Raw genomic sequence first — 15,884 nt, 5'->3', positions numbered from 1 at the left:
CATGTATGGATGTGAGAGTTGGACTGTGAAGAAAGCTGAGCGCTGAAGAATTGATGCTTTTGAACTGTGGTGTTGGAGAAGACTCTTGAGAGTTTCTTCTTTGGAAGGAATGATGCTAAAGCTGAAACTCCAGTACTTTGGCCATCTCATGTGAAGAGTTGACTCATTGGAAAAGACTCTGAAGCTGGAAGGGATTGGGGGCAGGAGGAAAAGGGGACGACAGAGGATGAGATGGCTGGATGGCATCACCGACTCCATGGACGTGAGTTTAGTGAACTCCAGGAGATGGTGATGGACAGGGAGGCCTGGCATGCTGCAATTCATGGGGTCACAAAGGGTCAGACATGACTGAGAGACTGAACTGAACTGAACTGATGCCCATAGGAAGCACGGTGCTTGCCAACCCAAAATTGGTGAACAGATTTTAAAAAGTGGTTTTTGATTTCTATTTTTTCATCTCTGTTCAGAAATAATCCTTATCAAAAAAAAAAAAAATCAAGTGCCATTCTTATACCAAACGTGTCCTGCTTTAAAACATTCTACTGAACATATCTTTAGAAATTACAGAATTAATGAGTGCTGTTTAATAGAACTGTTGTTAGTTCTATTACTAATTCTACCAATAGAGATTCACCAGTAGAGATTCATGAGTATATGATCTCATGAGAAAAATAATAGGAGTTAGTAACTTGGAGCTCCATTGGCACACTCTGTCTTTTAACTGTTTTTCCCTGTAGCTAATACATTAATAAATTGAATCAGGAAGAGATTGTTGGCAGTGCACACTGAGGATTCTAATGTTTCACAAATTCTAGCTGTTTGCACATCTGAGGGACTGAATCTAAAGTTAGAAGAATATCTAATTTGTTCATTACACCAGAATTGCATAAAACTGGCAACACACTAAAAGATTTTTAAATAAACGAGTAACAAGTGTATACACAATGCAGAACATAGAGAAGAAAGCATTCTGGGCACAAAGAGGATGAGAAAACTTCGGAAAATAATTCATTTTAGTAGTTAGAATGAAAATTCAGAAAACTACATCACCCATGTAATAAATACACGATAACTATAAAAGGTAAAGAAAAATTCTAAAAATAGAAGAAAAACCTGAAATAAAGGAGAATGATATGACCAGATGGGGAGGGGTACAAAGTAAAATTTTGTGATAAAATTGATACCGGAAAGGTATTACACTAAAAATTGGAAAACATTTGCTTCCATGTGCCAAGGATAAAGGATTTATAAATAGCAGTCAGAATGCAGGTCTGAATGTAAGAATAATGCATGAAGTTAATAAAAAAAATTCAGAACTTGTTCATTACTTTGTGTTATATACACATTTCTTAAGCAGGACACAAGTATCTCTAAGCATCAAAATGAATCTATATTCATATATACATTCATTTTTTGTCACTTTTCTGTACAGCAGAGATGGGCACAACATTGTAAACCAACTATGCTTCATTAAAAAACTGATTTATATTAAAATTATTTCAAAAGTTAAAAAGATAACTAGAAAATCTATTAAAGGATAACTAGTGAATATATTTACAGTATTATTATCTTATGAAATTTAATATTGATTATCAAAAATAACATATTATCAAATATCATCTATCACATACATCATCAAAGGGATCATTTTGATTTAAAAATATCTCTTTCAAATCAACAACAAACAAATTGATAGAAAAGACAAAAGTCTAAAGTAGGTTTTTGACGACAGAATATATTCAGATAGTCAATAAACATGTCATTCCTATAGGATACATAAGCTGACATGGCTAATTTACACAGGCAGAAATCAGAATATTGTTACATGTGGGGCAATATCATAAAGAGAGCACTGAAGGGCTGGTAATGTTCTGTTTCTTGATCTGAGTGCTGGTTATAAGAGTGTTGGTTACATGAAAATTTACCAGGCTGTACCCTTATATTACATTTTCTTACATGAATATAATACTCCAGTAAAAACTAAAGTGATACATGAGGACCTCCTACTAATTATAAGGTAACAATGAACTAAAACTGAAATTTAGGTGCTTTCATTCTAGTCTTCCTTTTCTGCTCCTGAAATATTTAAGTAAGAACACATTTGTGAAGCAGGCATGACTTCCGATCATGGGTAAGCCTTCTCTTAGTAAACCATAGATGAGAAATGAGTTATTGGTCTTTTTCATCTCTCTGGGATACAAATGTGACTTTTGACCTTTGGTATGTAGTATTAGGACTCCCCTGGTGGCTCAGCAGTAAAGAATCCACCTGCAATGCAGGAGCCTTAGGAGTCTCAGGTTCGATCCCTGGGTCGGGAAGATCCCCTGGACAGGGCATGGCAATGCACTCCAGTATTCTTGCCTGGAGAATCCCATGGACAGAGGAGCCTGGAAGGCTACAGTCCACAGGGTCAGAAGGAGTCCATAGAGTCACTTCATGACTGAAGTGACTTAGCACGTATGCACTCATGTATTAGCAAGGTACTAACCCACTGACATTTGGCATTATTAGATAAAGTAGAAAAGTTTAGTGAATAGGAAAGGGCGATAAATCACTCAGGATGCTTACATCTTATTGATTAGAACAAAGTTCAAGCTGATCTCAAGCTATGAAAGTCTGAGGAAGGTATGCATTTTTGTCTAGAAACATTGCTGAAAAACAGAACATAGAGATTCTGGTAAGGATGAAAAAGTAAATCTATTTGTAGGCCATGAACAGTACCTGCCATAGCCTTTTACCTAAACATTAAGGTGAAAGTGAAAGTCGCTCAGTTGTGTCCGACTCTTTTGAGACCCCATGGACTATACAGTCTATGGAATTCTCTGGGTCAGAATACTGAAGTGGGTAGCCTTTCCCTTCTCCAGGAAATCTTCCCAATCCAGGTTTTGACCTCAGGTCTCCGGCATTGCGGGAGGATTCTTTACCAGCTGAGCCACAAGAGAAGCCCAAGAATACTGGAGTGGGTAGTCTATCCCTTCGCCAGCAGATCTTCCTTACCCAGGAATTGAACTGGGGTGTCCTGCATTGCAGGCGGATTCTTTGCCAACTGAGCTACCAGGGAAGCACTAAAGGGCTCTTGAAACACTGTGGCATTCTATGCAGTCAATGAGATTTATTAGCCAACATCTTTATCATTAACCTTATCCTAGAATCTAGTGCATGGTTCCGGTTTGCTGTAAAAACAGAAAAGGGAGTTCATCTTATCTTTGAATTTCAAAGGCTGGTGAAATGGAAGAGGGAGGGGAACATTTATAAACGAGCTTTGGAATGATTATCTTTACACTCCATGTTAGTTAAGGAAGCAATAGCCTTTGTGAAAATTCCTTCCACATGGCCTTAACTAAACACTGACCATTTTTAATAACTTTCTCTCTCTTGTAGTTGATCCTTATTCTCTCTCATCTAAAACACTTCCAGTTTAGTGATGGGAACAGCATTCTCTTCACAACCACACCCGTGCAAAAATAGACTCTTGTCTTTGCTCTCAATCTCGAACAGAGCCCTCAATCATGGACAGTCCAGGAAGGGGAGATTTCCATTCAGAACTGTAGTTGTGAGAGGGGTGAATTTGACTACTTCCCATGTTATTAACAATACCTTGGTAAAGGCCCTGCATTCTTGATAGCCATACATTTGGTTGTGAATAAAAAGGAAGATTAACAGTTTTCCTCAGTACGAGCGCCCAACAGCTCTCATTGCACATCACAGCTTCCCAGCCTGGAGATTCGGCCACCTACTTCTGTGCAGCAAGTGCATGGTGCTCCCCAGGCAGCCGAGGCTCCAGATACACCCTGCTGTGTAGATTAAATACACACGCACGCACACAATTTGTTTGTGCAGAAGAAGGCTTAATATATTTTTAAAAAATTGAAATTATACAGAATTTATTTTTTGATCAGTAGTGGAATTGACCTAGAAAATCAATAGCAAAAAGATATCTTTAGAAACTCCCAAATACTTGGAATCTAGGCATTAAGTTTTAAAGGAACCCATAGATTAAAGAAATAATTACTTGTCTGTTAGAAAATATTCTGAAAGAAAATATAGTGAGAACATATACATATAAATATTATAAGATACAGGTAATATCTCACAATGTAATATCTCATAATAGATTCTGGTAAAGAATCTGCCTGCAGTGTGGGAGACTTGGGTTCAATCCCTAGGTTGGGAAGATCCCCTGGAGAAGGGAAAGGCTACCCACTCCAGTACTCTGGCCTCGAGAATTCCATAAACTGTATTCACAAAGAGTCGGACACGACTGAGCTACTTCCAATTTCAGAGGTGATATTTTACATAGGAGGAGTTCATCTTTTTAAATACTTACATTTCTACAGAAAAAGGCTGCAAAACAATTATCTAAACTTTCAACAAAAAAGATAGAAAAAGAAGAACAAATTACAACTACTATAAACTGAAATAAGCAAATAATAAAAATGTCAAGTTGGTAAAACAGAAGGAAAATGATAGAAATACCCATGAGGTACAAAGTTAAGTTTGCTAAAACAATTAATAAACTATATATTCCTAGACAGAATTATCATGGTGAAAAAAAGAGAAAACACAAATTAGAAATATAAAGAATGAAAAAGTAAAATATAATACAGATGTTACAGTGTTAAAAAGATAGAGTCCTTCTGCTGTCTACCTGAAACTATCACAACATTGTGAATTGGCTATACTCCAATACAAGATAAAAAGTTCAATAAAAATGAATAAAAAGAGAAAATAAAAAATTATTAACAAGATAATGCTACTGACTCATCCCAAGTGTGGATGTGGGAAAGTGGAGAAATTTGATTTTTTGGCAAGGGTGCAATGACAATTCAGTGGAGTAATGGTAGTCTTATGAACAAATGACTTAGGGACAATTGGATATTCCTAGGCAAATAACTGAATCTTGGCCTAAATCTTCCACCTTATACAAAAATTTGAGGAGAATCTCAAAATGTACTGTATATCCAAGTGTAAAATCTAAAACTCTAAATCTTTTTGAAAAAAAAAATCTTCAGAACCAAGTGTTAGACAAAATGATTTTTGTCATGACGTTAAAGCACAATCAATAAAAAATAAAATATTTCATCAAAAGTAAAAATGCTTGCTCTGTGAAAGGTACTATTAAGAGAATGAAAAAGACAAGCTGCAGAATGGCAGGAAATATTTTCACAATGTATTTTAATCAAGGATGGTATTCAGAAAACAATGAATTGTCTAAACTCAGTAGGAAGAAAACAAGTCGTCCAATTGGAAAATGGTTCATCCAAACATATCATGGAAGAGCTATGTGTTAGTGAAATAAGCATATAAACAGATGCTCAACATCATTGCTGCTGCTGCTGCTAAGTCGCTTCAGTCGTTTCCGACTCTGTGCGACCCCAGAGATGGCAGCCCACCAGGCTCCCGTCCCTGGGATTCTCCAGGCAAGAACACTGGAGTGGGTTGCCATTTCCTTCTCCAATGCATTAAAATGAAAAGTGAAAAGGAAGTTGCTCAGTTGTGTCCGACTCTTAGCGACCCCATGGACTGCGGCCTACCAGGCTCCTCCATCCATAGGATTTTCCAGGCAAGAGTACTGAAGTGGGGTGCCATTGCCTTCTCCAACCATCAAGTAAATGCAAATTAAAGTTACAATGAGATACCATTCTACATCTTGCTTAATGGCTAAAATGATAAATAACCAAGTTCTGGCAATGATGTAGAGAAGTTGAACCACTCATACACTGCTGGTGGGTAAACGGTGCAGTCATTCTGGAAGACAGTTTAGCAGTTCCACATAAACTTAAATATTCACTCACCTTACAACTCAGCAATCATACTCTTTTATGGGCATTTGTACTTGAGAAATGGAAAACATGTTCACAGAAATATCAGTACAGAAATATTCATGGCAGCTGTATTTGTGATGGCCAAAAACTGGAAACCAGCCAAATGTTCTTCATTGTGTGAATAGATAAATATGCTGTGGTACACCCATACAATAAAGTATTACTTACAGATCTATCTCAAGCTGAAATAGGGTTAATCTTGAGAAACCATTTTAGGTTGAAAATGTAAGTGGAAAAAGCATATAATATACTTAACCTACTGTGCGTCAGAGTTTTGCCTGGTCTAACCTCAAAGGTGCTGTACTGAAATTGAAAAACAGAATAGTGCTGTGGGTGCAGAACATTCCTAAGTGTATCAGTCGTTGACCCTCACGATCCCAGGGTGGACAGAGAGCTTAGCTCAGTGTTGCTGCCCAGCACGACTACGGAATGTCATACAGCATGCTGCTAACATGAGAAAAAGTAAAAATTCAAAATACAAAGTATGATTTCTAGTGAATGCATATATGCTCCTCACTACCATAAGGTGAAAAACCCTAAGTTGATTCATCACAAGTTGGGGACAGTCTGTAGGGATTAAAAGAAACTTACTATTGATCCATGCAACAGCCTAGATGGACCTCAATGCTGAGTGAAAATGGTATCTCAGGAGACTACTTGGTACATATTTACACACCATATTATTGCAAATGCATACAGAATGTATGAATTTACTTATACAGCATTCTCAAAAGGACAAAATATAGAGATGGAAAGATCAGTAGTTGCCAGAGGTCATCATGAGTTGCCGGGGTGGAGACAGTGTGAAAGTGGTTTTCTCTAGGGAGATGGAACAATTCTGCATCATGATTTTAGTGATGGTACAAAAACCTGTACCAGTGATAAAATTTCATAGGGATATGCATAATAAAACTGATATATCAGATTATCATTTGTATTTCAGTAATAGTTTATCAATATTAATTTTCTGGTGTATGTATAATACCTATAATTATTATATACAGATATTATATGTGCTACAATACAATACCATGCTGCTGCCCAGTTGCTGTGGACATTCGTGATCTCTTCTACTTAAATACAAGTAGGTTTGGTAATTGAAACCAGGGCATCAGCTGCCCGTCAGCACTCAGAGGTGAAATGGGACAGAGGAGATGTCTCAACTAAACGTGCACTCTCCTCCATGCATCAGTCATTAACAACACCACTCAAGCAACTTGAAAGCAAGGGGTTGGCACTGTTTTAGAGACCTTGTCTGTACTTTCTTTTCTACCATTCACTTGCCTTTGATTCTTTTATATTAATTCATCCATTAAAATGATAAAACCAGCTGGAAAATTCACAGCTACATTCAAATGAACAGATAACAGTTTATAGATCTCAGCCATCACCTTCTGTGCTGTAGACATATACTGCGTGCTTACAGTCTGTAGATACCAAGTTTTATTGGAGTGTATTATACTATATTATAGCACAGAAAGATCTGGCATGCATTATTTAACAAAAAGAAAAAATAACAAGCAACTAACTCATGAGACTGAACATTTTGGGCCAGTGGGATAAAAATCAATGACATGAGGACAATTCTAAGAAACATGATCTAATAAGTACAGTTCTACTTGTGGAAGGAATGGGACTGAATATCCTGATCCCCCTTAAAGTCTGATAAATAAGACTCAATATCAAGTTTCAAAAGAATAATTATTTTATTTTTGTTATAAATTCATACAAACATAAAAAACAGAATAGACTCTGAAAGTTAGAAGGACAGATATTTTATCATTTGTTGCCAAAGTAATTTTATGTATTGGAAAAACCTAGCAGAGCCCTAAAACCTAGAAAAAAATATGTTAAAATTTTTGAATAAGACTGCCTTTCACCAAACGGGCCAAAAATCTGTGAATTTTTAAATAGAGTATTTAGATTTTGGATGGAGAAATGTAAATTTAGGCTAAATGAATGACTAGTAAGTAAGTTGATTACAAGAAGGGTTCATTGCTTATACTAAATCTTATTTTAGGTCTGTTCTTGTTGTTACAAACAACATTATTTTGTTCTTTTTCATGGCTGAGCAATTTCATTGTGGGGTTTCCCCGGTGGCTCTGCGGTTCAGAATCCACCTGTCAAGCAGGACACAGGGGTTCTATTCCTGGCTCAGGAAGACCCCTGGAGAAGGAAATGGCACCCCACTGCAGTATTTTTGCCTGGTAAATCCCATGGAAGAGGAGCCTTGCAGGATACAGTCCATGGATCCCAAAGAGTCAGACACTACCTGGTGACTAAAGAACAAACACATCATTGTACATAAATAGCACATTTTTTATCCATTCCTCTGTCAATGCACATTTCATTTTGCTGTAACACATCACTATAAATCAACTAAACTCCAATAAAAAAAATTTTAAAGCCTATTTTAATGAGATGGCAAATTATTCTGTGGAATAATCATAAGCGAATATCAACTTGTTTGTTCTTCAGTTCCACTCAGTTCAAACCTTTAAAATAATTGCTTTTGCAAAGCCCCGTTTCAGGCTCAGCCTAACTTAATTACCAGTGAAAGAAAAATAGACAAAGTAAGGGTTTGTGGTGACATAGACTTTTTTTTCCCATCTGTGCACAGACCATGTCACCTATGAACATGACAACCCCCACTTCCTGTTTGAAGGAGTCACACAGGAACCAGGTACTATATGTTTATGTGCTGCCAGGCACACAGAGACACTGAACTCTCAGCTTGAGGCAGAACTGAGCACATTTGTGCAGGGGAATGCTGCTCATGCTGCTCTCCAGTCTGCCCTGGGTGTTCCTGGCCTTCATCTTCTCTGGTAGGTATTCTAAAAGAGAAGCAAGCATCTTATGATTTCAGTTTGTATTTTTTCAGTCTAATTCCTATACTATTTTATTCACTGCTCCATCTCTGTTTTCTGATTTTTCCCACAGAATCCAGTGTAGCCCAGACAGTTACCCAAGACCAGCCAGACATTGCCAGTCAATTTGGGGAGGTAGTCACCCTGAACTGTCGCTATAAGACACGTCAGAGCAGTTACATTTTTTGGTATAAACAACTTCCCAGTGGAGAGATAATTTACCTTATTCTTCAGGGTTCTTCTACCTGCAATAAATACAAGAACCCTATAATGCAACAGATGTCCCCTACTCTGTAAATTTTCAGAGATCACATAAATCCCTCAGCCTCACCATTTCAGACTTACAGCTGGAAGACTCTGCAAAGTACTTCTGCACTCTCTAGGGACTCAGTGCTTGAAGTAATAGAAAAAGCTAAACAAAATCCCCAGAGCTTAATAAGAGAGAGTCCCCCTGCTGCAGGACCCAGGCTGAAATACACACCTGCAGACCCCAGACAAGAAACGGTAGTCCTGTGGTTGCCTCGTCTGTGGTCTGGATCAGAAGATTTAATTCTAAATAAAAGCTCCTTCTATGTCATTTGGAAGCAGGTGCCCAGAGTAACTTTCTACTGATATATTCTCCTCCTAAACTTTTGACTTTAAATCAAACACACAGAACATGTGTAAAGTTGTCTAAATTTGAAAACTTGCCCCATAATAATGTAGAATGGCAGTTTCACCTAGAGAAGCTCACATCACAAATCTGGGTTTAGAAACTGAAATCGTCATGAAACATTTCCTTAGTCCTTTCCCCTTAGATTTTGTGTCAGGGCACTCTCAGAGGAAGACCACCAGTGATGTACAGTAAGAGATTAGTTATAAGGATTAGAACATAGGCAATGGCTAGAGCTGGTGGAAGAGTTCATAAAAACTGTTTTATTTGTATTTGGTGTTGAGCTTGAATTCACTGTAAGTCAATTAGAGTAACATTTGTGAAGGAAAGTTGGATGTGGACAAAAGCATGGAAAAACTGTGACATGTATGGAAATATACGAGGACAATGGAACCCACAAGACACTCTAAAACTTGTCTGTCTCTTACCTCCTTCAGTCGCACAGTAGTGGGTGAACTTCAGGAGAAGTGGATGTCATTTTCCACCATGTTACATGCATACTTGGTCTAATACAAAGAGAAAATGAGGAAGATAACCTGGTGGAAGGTCGAGGGGTTCTGAGTCAACAATAAGTTGAACTATCAGATCAGCAGCAACAGTACGTATTGCCTTAGTCCCTGGAGCCCTTCATCAACCTGTGGAACATAGAAACATGGCTGCCTCATCACAAATACCTTCCAAAACCTGCACAAATCTCTGTCATGGCCAACCCTAACCCACAACAATAGATGGAAGCAAATCCTGGGAAATAAATTTCAGATTGTTAAGTTGACACAGTACAAACCTACCATAACAGCTTAACTGGTTAATGCCCCTCCTTGTTAACTAGGCATTCATCAGTACCTCTTTGAATAACACAGATTTCTAATAAAGACCACAGGAAAACTATGCTTCCTGTTAATATGACACAATTATTCTTCATTCAACCAAAACAAGCTGTCTCCTTCAAAGAGAATACCATGCTGAAACATTGTAATTGCCTTTTTATTAATAAATAATCAGGAAGGTGTGATCACTCACACTCACCTAGAGCCAGACATCCTGGAATGTGAAGTCAAGTGGGCCTTAGAAAGCATCACTACGAACAAAACTAGTGGAGGTGATGGAATTCCAGTTGAGCTATTTCAAATCCTAAAAGATGATGCTGTGAAGTGCTGCACTCAATATGCCAGCAAATTTGGAAAACTCAGCAGTGGCCACAGGACTGGAAAAGGTCAGTTTTCATTCCAATCCCAAAGAAATGCAGTGCCAAAGAATGCTCAAACTACTGCACAGTTGCACTCATCTCAGACTCTAGTAAAGTAATGCTCAAAATTCTCCAAGCCAGGCTTCAGCAATATGTGAACCATGAACTTCCAGATGTTCAAGCTGGATTTAGAAAAGGCAGAGGAACCAGAGATCAAATTGCCAACATCCTCTAGATCATCGAAAAAGCAAGAGAGTTCCAGAAAAACATCTATTTCTGCTTTATTGACTATGCCAAAGCCTTTGACTGTGTGGATCACAACAAACTGTGGAAAATTCTGGAAGACATGGGAATACCAGACCACCTGACCTGCCTTTTGAGAAACCTATTTGCAGATCAGGAAGCAACAGGTTGAACTCGACATGGAACAACAGACTGGTTCCAAATAGGAAAAGGAGTATGTTAAGGCTGTGTATTGTCACCCTGCTTATTTAACTTATATGCAGAGTACATCATGAGAAACGCTGGACTGGAAGAAGCACAAGCTGGAATCAAGTTTGCCAGGAGAAATATCAATAACCTCAGATATGCAGATGACACCACCTTATGGCAGAAAGTGAAGAAGAACTAAAGAGCCTCTTGATGAAAGTGAAAGTGGAGAGTGACAAAGTTGGCCTAAAGCTCAACATTCAGAAAACGAAGATCATGGCATCCAGTCCCATCACTTCATGGGAAATAGATGGGGAAACAGTGGAAACAGTGTCAGTCTTTATTTTTTGGGGTTCCAAAATCACTGCAGATGGTGACTGCAGCCATGAAATTAAAAGACGCTTACTCTTTGGAAGGAAAGTTATGACCAACCTAGATAGCATATTCAAAAGCAGAGACATTACTTTGCCAACAAAGGTCCGTCTAGTCAAGGCTATGGTTTTTCCAGTGGTCAATACAGTGGTCATACAGGATGTGAGAGTTGGACTGTGAAGAAAGCTGAGCGCCGAAGAATTGATGCTTTTGAACTGTGGTGTTGGAGAAGACTTCTTGAGAGTCCCTTGGACTGCAAGGAGATCCAACCAGTCCATTCTGAAGGAGATCAGCCCTGGGTGTTCTTTGGAAGGAATGATGCTAAAGCTGAAACTCCAGTACTTTGGCCACCTCATGTGAAGAGTTGACTCATTGGAAAAGACTCTGATGCTGGGAGGGATTGGGGGCAGGAGGAGAAGGGGACAACAGAGGATGAGATGGCTGGATGGTATCACTGACTCGATGGACGTAAGTCTGAGTGAACTCTGGGAGTTGGTGATGGACAGGGAGGCCTGGTGTGCTGCAATTCATGAGGTCACAGAGTCGGACACGACTGAGTGACTGAACTGAACTGAACTGAATATATATTAATAAATTGAATCATGAAGAGATTGTTGGCAGAGCATACTGAGGATTCTAATGTTTCACAAATTCTACCTGTTTGCACATCTGAAGGACTGAATCTAAAGTGAGAAGAATATCTAACTCCTTCATTACACCAGAATTGCATAAATCTGGCAACATACTAAGTGATTTTCAAATTAACTAATAACAAATATATACACAATACAGCACATAGAAAAGAAAGTATATTGGGCAAAAAGAGGAGGAGAAAACTTCTGAAAATAATTCATTTCAGTAATCATAACAAAAGTTTAGAAAACTGCTTTATCCATGTAATAAATACATGATAACTGTAAAAGAATAAAAAAATCTAAAAGTAGAGGAAAAACTGAAATAAAGAAGAATGATATGAACACATGGAAAGGGTGGCAAAGTAAAATTCTGTCATAAAATTAACACTGGAAAGATATTGCACTAAACATTGAACAACTTTTGCACATATGTGCTAATGAGATAGTATGGAGATCAAACCAGTCAATACCAAAGAAAATCAACCCTGAGTATTTATTGCAAGGACTGATTCTGAAGCTGATGCTCTGTACATCGGCCATCTGATGTGAAGAGCCAGCTCATTAGAAAAGACCCTGATGCTGGTAAGATTGAGGGCAGAAGGAGAATGGGTGACAGAGGAGGAGATGGTTGGATGGCATCATTGATGCAATGGACATGAGTTTGAACAAACTCTGAGAGATAGTGAAAGACAGAGAACCTTCACTATCTCTCCGACCCCATGGACTAGTGTGGCGCGGTCCATGGGCCTCAGAGTCAGACTGACTGAGCGACTGAACAGCAACAGATGCTCACACAAAAATTACATGCATATCCACGACAGTTATATTTGTGATGGCAGAGACTGGAAGTCTGCCAAATGTTCTTTGTTGTATGAATAGCTAATTATGCTGTAGTACACCCATACAATAAAATATAATGTATAGATCTATTTCAACTTGCAATAGAGTTAAGTCTCAATAAACCATTTTCAGTTGAAAATACCAGTAAGTGGAAAATGCATTTAATATACTTACCCTACTGTGAGTCAGAGCCTCGCCTGGCCTACCTTAAAGGTATTATTCTGAAAGTCAAACACGTAACGGTTGTACGGGTATGAACTGGCTGTAAGTGAATCAGTTGTTTACCCCCGTTCCTGGGTCTGACTGAGAGTTCAGCTCACTGTTGCTACCAAGAATCATCAGAGAATGTAATACAACATGTTGCTAGCAAAGGGAAAGATTAAAATTCAAAATTCCAAGTATGATTTCTAGTGAAGTCATACATAGATTTCTCCACACCAGAAAGTCAAAAATCAAAAGTTGATTCATCATAAATTGAAGACAGTCTGTTGTGATTAAAAGAAACAGACTATTGATACATGTTAATAGCCAAGATTTTTCCAGTAGTCATGTATGGATGTGAGAGTTGGACTGTGAAGAAAGCTGAGTGTTGAAGAATTGATGCTTTTGAACTGTGATGTTGGAAAAGACTCTTGAGAATCCCTTGGACCTCGAGGAGATCCAACCAGTCCATCCTAAAGGAGATCAGTCCTGGGTGTTCTTTGGAAGGAATGATGCTAAAGCTGAAAATCCAGTACTTTGGCCACCTTATGCAAATAGTTGACTCATTGTAAAAGACTCTGATGCTGGGAGGAATTGGGGAGGAGAAGGGGACGACAGAGGATGAGATGGCTGGATGGCATCACCGACTCCATGGACGTGAGTTTGAGTGAACTCGGGGAGTTGGTGATGGGCTGGGAGGCCTGGCGTGCTGCAATTTATCGGGTGGCAAAGAGTCGGACATGACTGAGTGACTGAACTGAACTGACTGAATAGCCAAGATGAATCTCAATGCTGAGTGAAAAAGGTCAGTCTCAGAAGACTACATAGTGGATGATTACACTTAAGATATTATTATGACTGCATACATAAAGTATAAGTTTACTTACATAGAATTCTGAAAAAGAAAAAATATAGAGATGAAAAGATCCATATCTGCTAGGGGTCATCACCAGTTGCAGGGATGGGGAGGGTGTGAAAATGGTTATCTTTAGAGAGATGGGACAATTCTGTACATGATTTTAGTGGTGGTATAAAAACCTACACCTGTGAAAAAATTTCATAGAGTTATGCATAAAAAAGGAGTGCGTATAAAGCTGAGGTATCAGATTATCATTTGTATTTTAATAATATTTTAAAATTCTAAAACCCAGAAAAATTCATTAAAAATTTTGGATAAGTTGCCTTTCTTCAAGAAGGCCAAAAACCTGTGAGTTTTAAATAGAATATTTAGATTTTGGATGAAGAAATGTAAGTATAGGCTAAGTGAGTGACTAGTAAGTAAGCAGATTACAGGAAGGGTCCATAGCTTCTACTAAGTCTTATTGTAGCTTTGCTCATGTTGTTGCAGGTGCCATTATTTTGTTCTTTTTCATGGCTGAGTGACTTCACTGTGGGCTTTTCCCAGCAGCTCTGTGGTAAAGAATCTGCTTGCCAAGCAGGAGATGTGGGTTCGATCCCTGGGTCAGGTATATCCCTTGGAGAAGGAAATGGCACCCCACTCTAGCATTTTTGCCTAAGACATCCCATGGAGAAAGGAGCATAATGGGCTACAGAGTCAGACAGGACTTAGCAACTAAAGAACAGCAACAATTCATTGCACATATGTACCACATGTTTATCCATTCCTCTGCTGATGGACATTTCATTTTCTGTAACACATTGTAAATCAACTAAACTCCAATAAAAAGTTAAAAAACCAATCCTACTTTTGATGGGATGGCAGAATTATTCTGCTGAATATTTATTAATGATTATCAATTTGTTTGTTCTATGATACCCCTCAGCTCAAATTTTTACTAATAACTACTTTTGTGAAGCCCTCTTTAAGGCTCAGTCTAACTTAATCACCAGTGAAAGAAAAATAGACAAAGTAAAGGTTTGTGGTGAATCAGACTATTTTTCCCATCTGGGCACAGACGACGTTACCTTGACCATGACAAACCCCACTTCCTGTTTGAAGGAGTCACACAGGAACAGGTACTATGAATGTGTGCTGCCAGGCACACAGAGATGCTGAACTCTCAGCTTGAGGCAGAAGTCAGCACATTTGTGCAGGGGATTCCATGCCTCATGCCGCTCTCCAGTCTGCTCTGTGTGTTCCTGGCCTTCACCTTCTCTGGTATGGAGGCTTCCAAACGTGGGTGCCAGTGTTCAGGGTGAAGGGACTGCACACAGGTGCTGGTGTGCACACAGGGACTTGGGAGGAAAGGAGGACTGGGGAAAAGCAAGCGTCTTATGATTTCAGTTTGGTTTTTATTTTGGAGTCCTAAATGAGTCTAATTCCTACACTATTTTATTCACTGCTTCATCTCTGTTTTCTGATTTTTTCCACAGGATCTGGTGTGGCCCAGAAAGTTACTCAAGACCAACCAGACATATCCAGCGAAGCTGGGGAGGCAGTCACCCTGAACTGTCGCTATGAAACAAGCTGGAGCAGTTACAACATTTTTTGGTACAAGCTGTTTGCCAGTGGAGAGATGACTTTCCTTATTGGTCAGGGTTCTTACAGCCTGAATGCAAGGGATGGCTGCTACTCCATAAATTTTCAGAAATCACATAAAGCCATCAGCCTCACCATTTCAGACTTACAGCTGGAAGACTCTGCAAAGTACTTCTGCACTCTCTGGGAACTCACAGTGCTTGAGGTAATAGGAAAAGCTGAACAAAATCCCTATAGCTTACTAAGAGAATCCCCAGAGCTTAATAAGAGCGAATAAGAGAGAACCTGCTATGGGATCCCAGCTGAAATACACACCTGCAGACCCCAGACAAGAAATGGTAGTCCTGTGGTTGCTTCCTCTGTGGTCTGGATCAGAAGATTTAATACTAAAAGAAAGCTCCTTGCAGGTCATTTGGAAGCAGGTGTCCAGGGTAGTT

The 15,884-nt window shown here is 38.8% G+C and overlaps 1 pseudogene and 1 gene segment (V, D, J or C); both read left to right on the top strand.

Annotated features, from left to right (window-relative positions):
• Positions 1–8,601: 8,601 nt before the first annotated feature.
• LOC104986329 lies at positions 8,602–9,075 on the top strand (annotated as a pseudogene).
• Positions 9,076–15,077: 6,002 nt separating this feature from the next.
• On the top strand, positions 15,078–15,652 carry LOC104986323 (the record flags this gene model as incomplete). The annotated part of the segment is given in 2 exon segments: positions 15,078–15,126; positions 15,342–15,652. Coding segments are annotated over 2 exon segments (360 nt in total), but the record flags the coding sequence as incomplete, so codon positions are not given.
• Positions 15,653–15,884: the final 232 nt, after the last annotated feature.

Source organism: Bison bison, unplaced genomic scaffold, assembly GCF_000754665.1.
Source record: "Bison bison bison isolate TAMUID 2011002044 unplaced genomic scaffold, Bison_UMD1.0 scf7180017845711, whole genome shotgun sequence".
Classification (NCBI taxonomy): Eukaryota; Metazoa; Chordata; class Mammalia; order Artiodactyla; family Bovidae; genus Bison; species Bison bison.
This window is presented reverse-complemented; position numbering and strand designations above follow the sequence as displayed.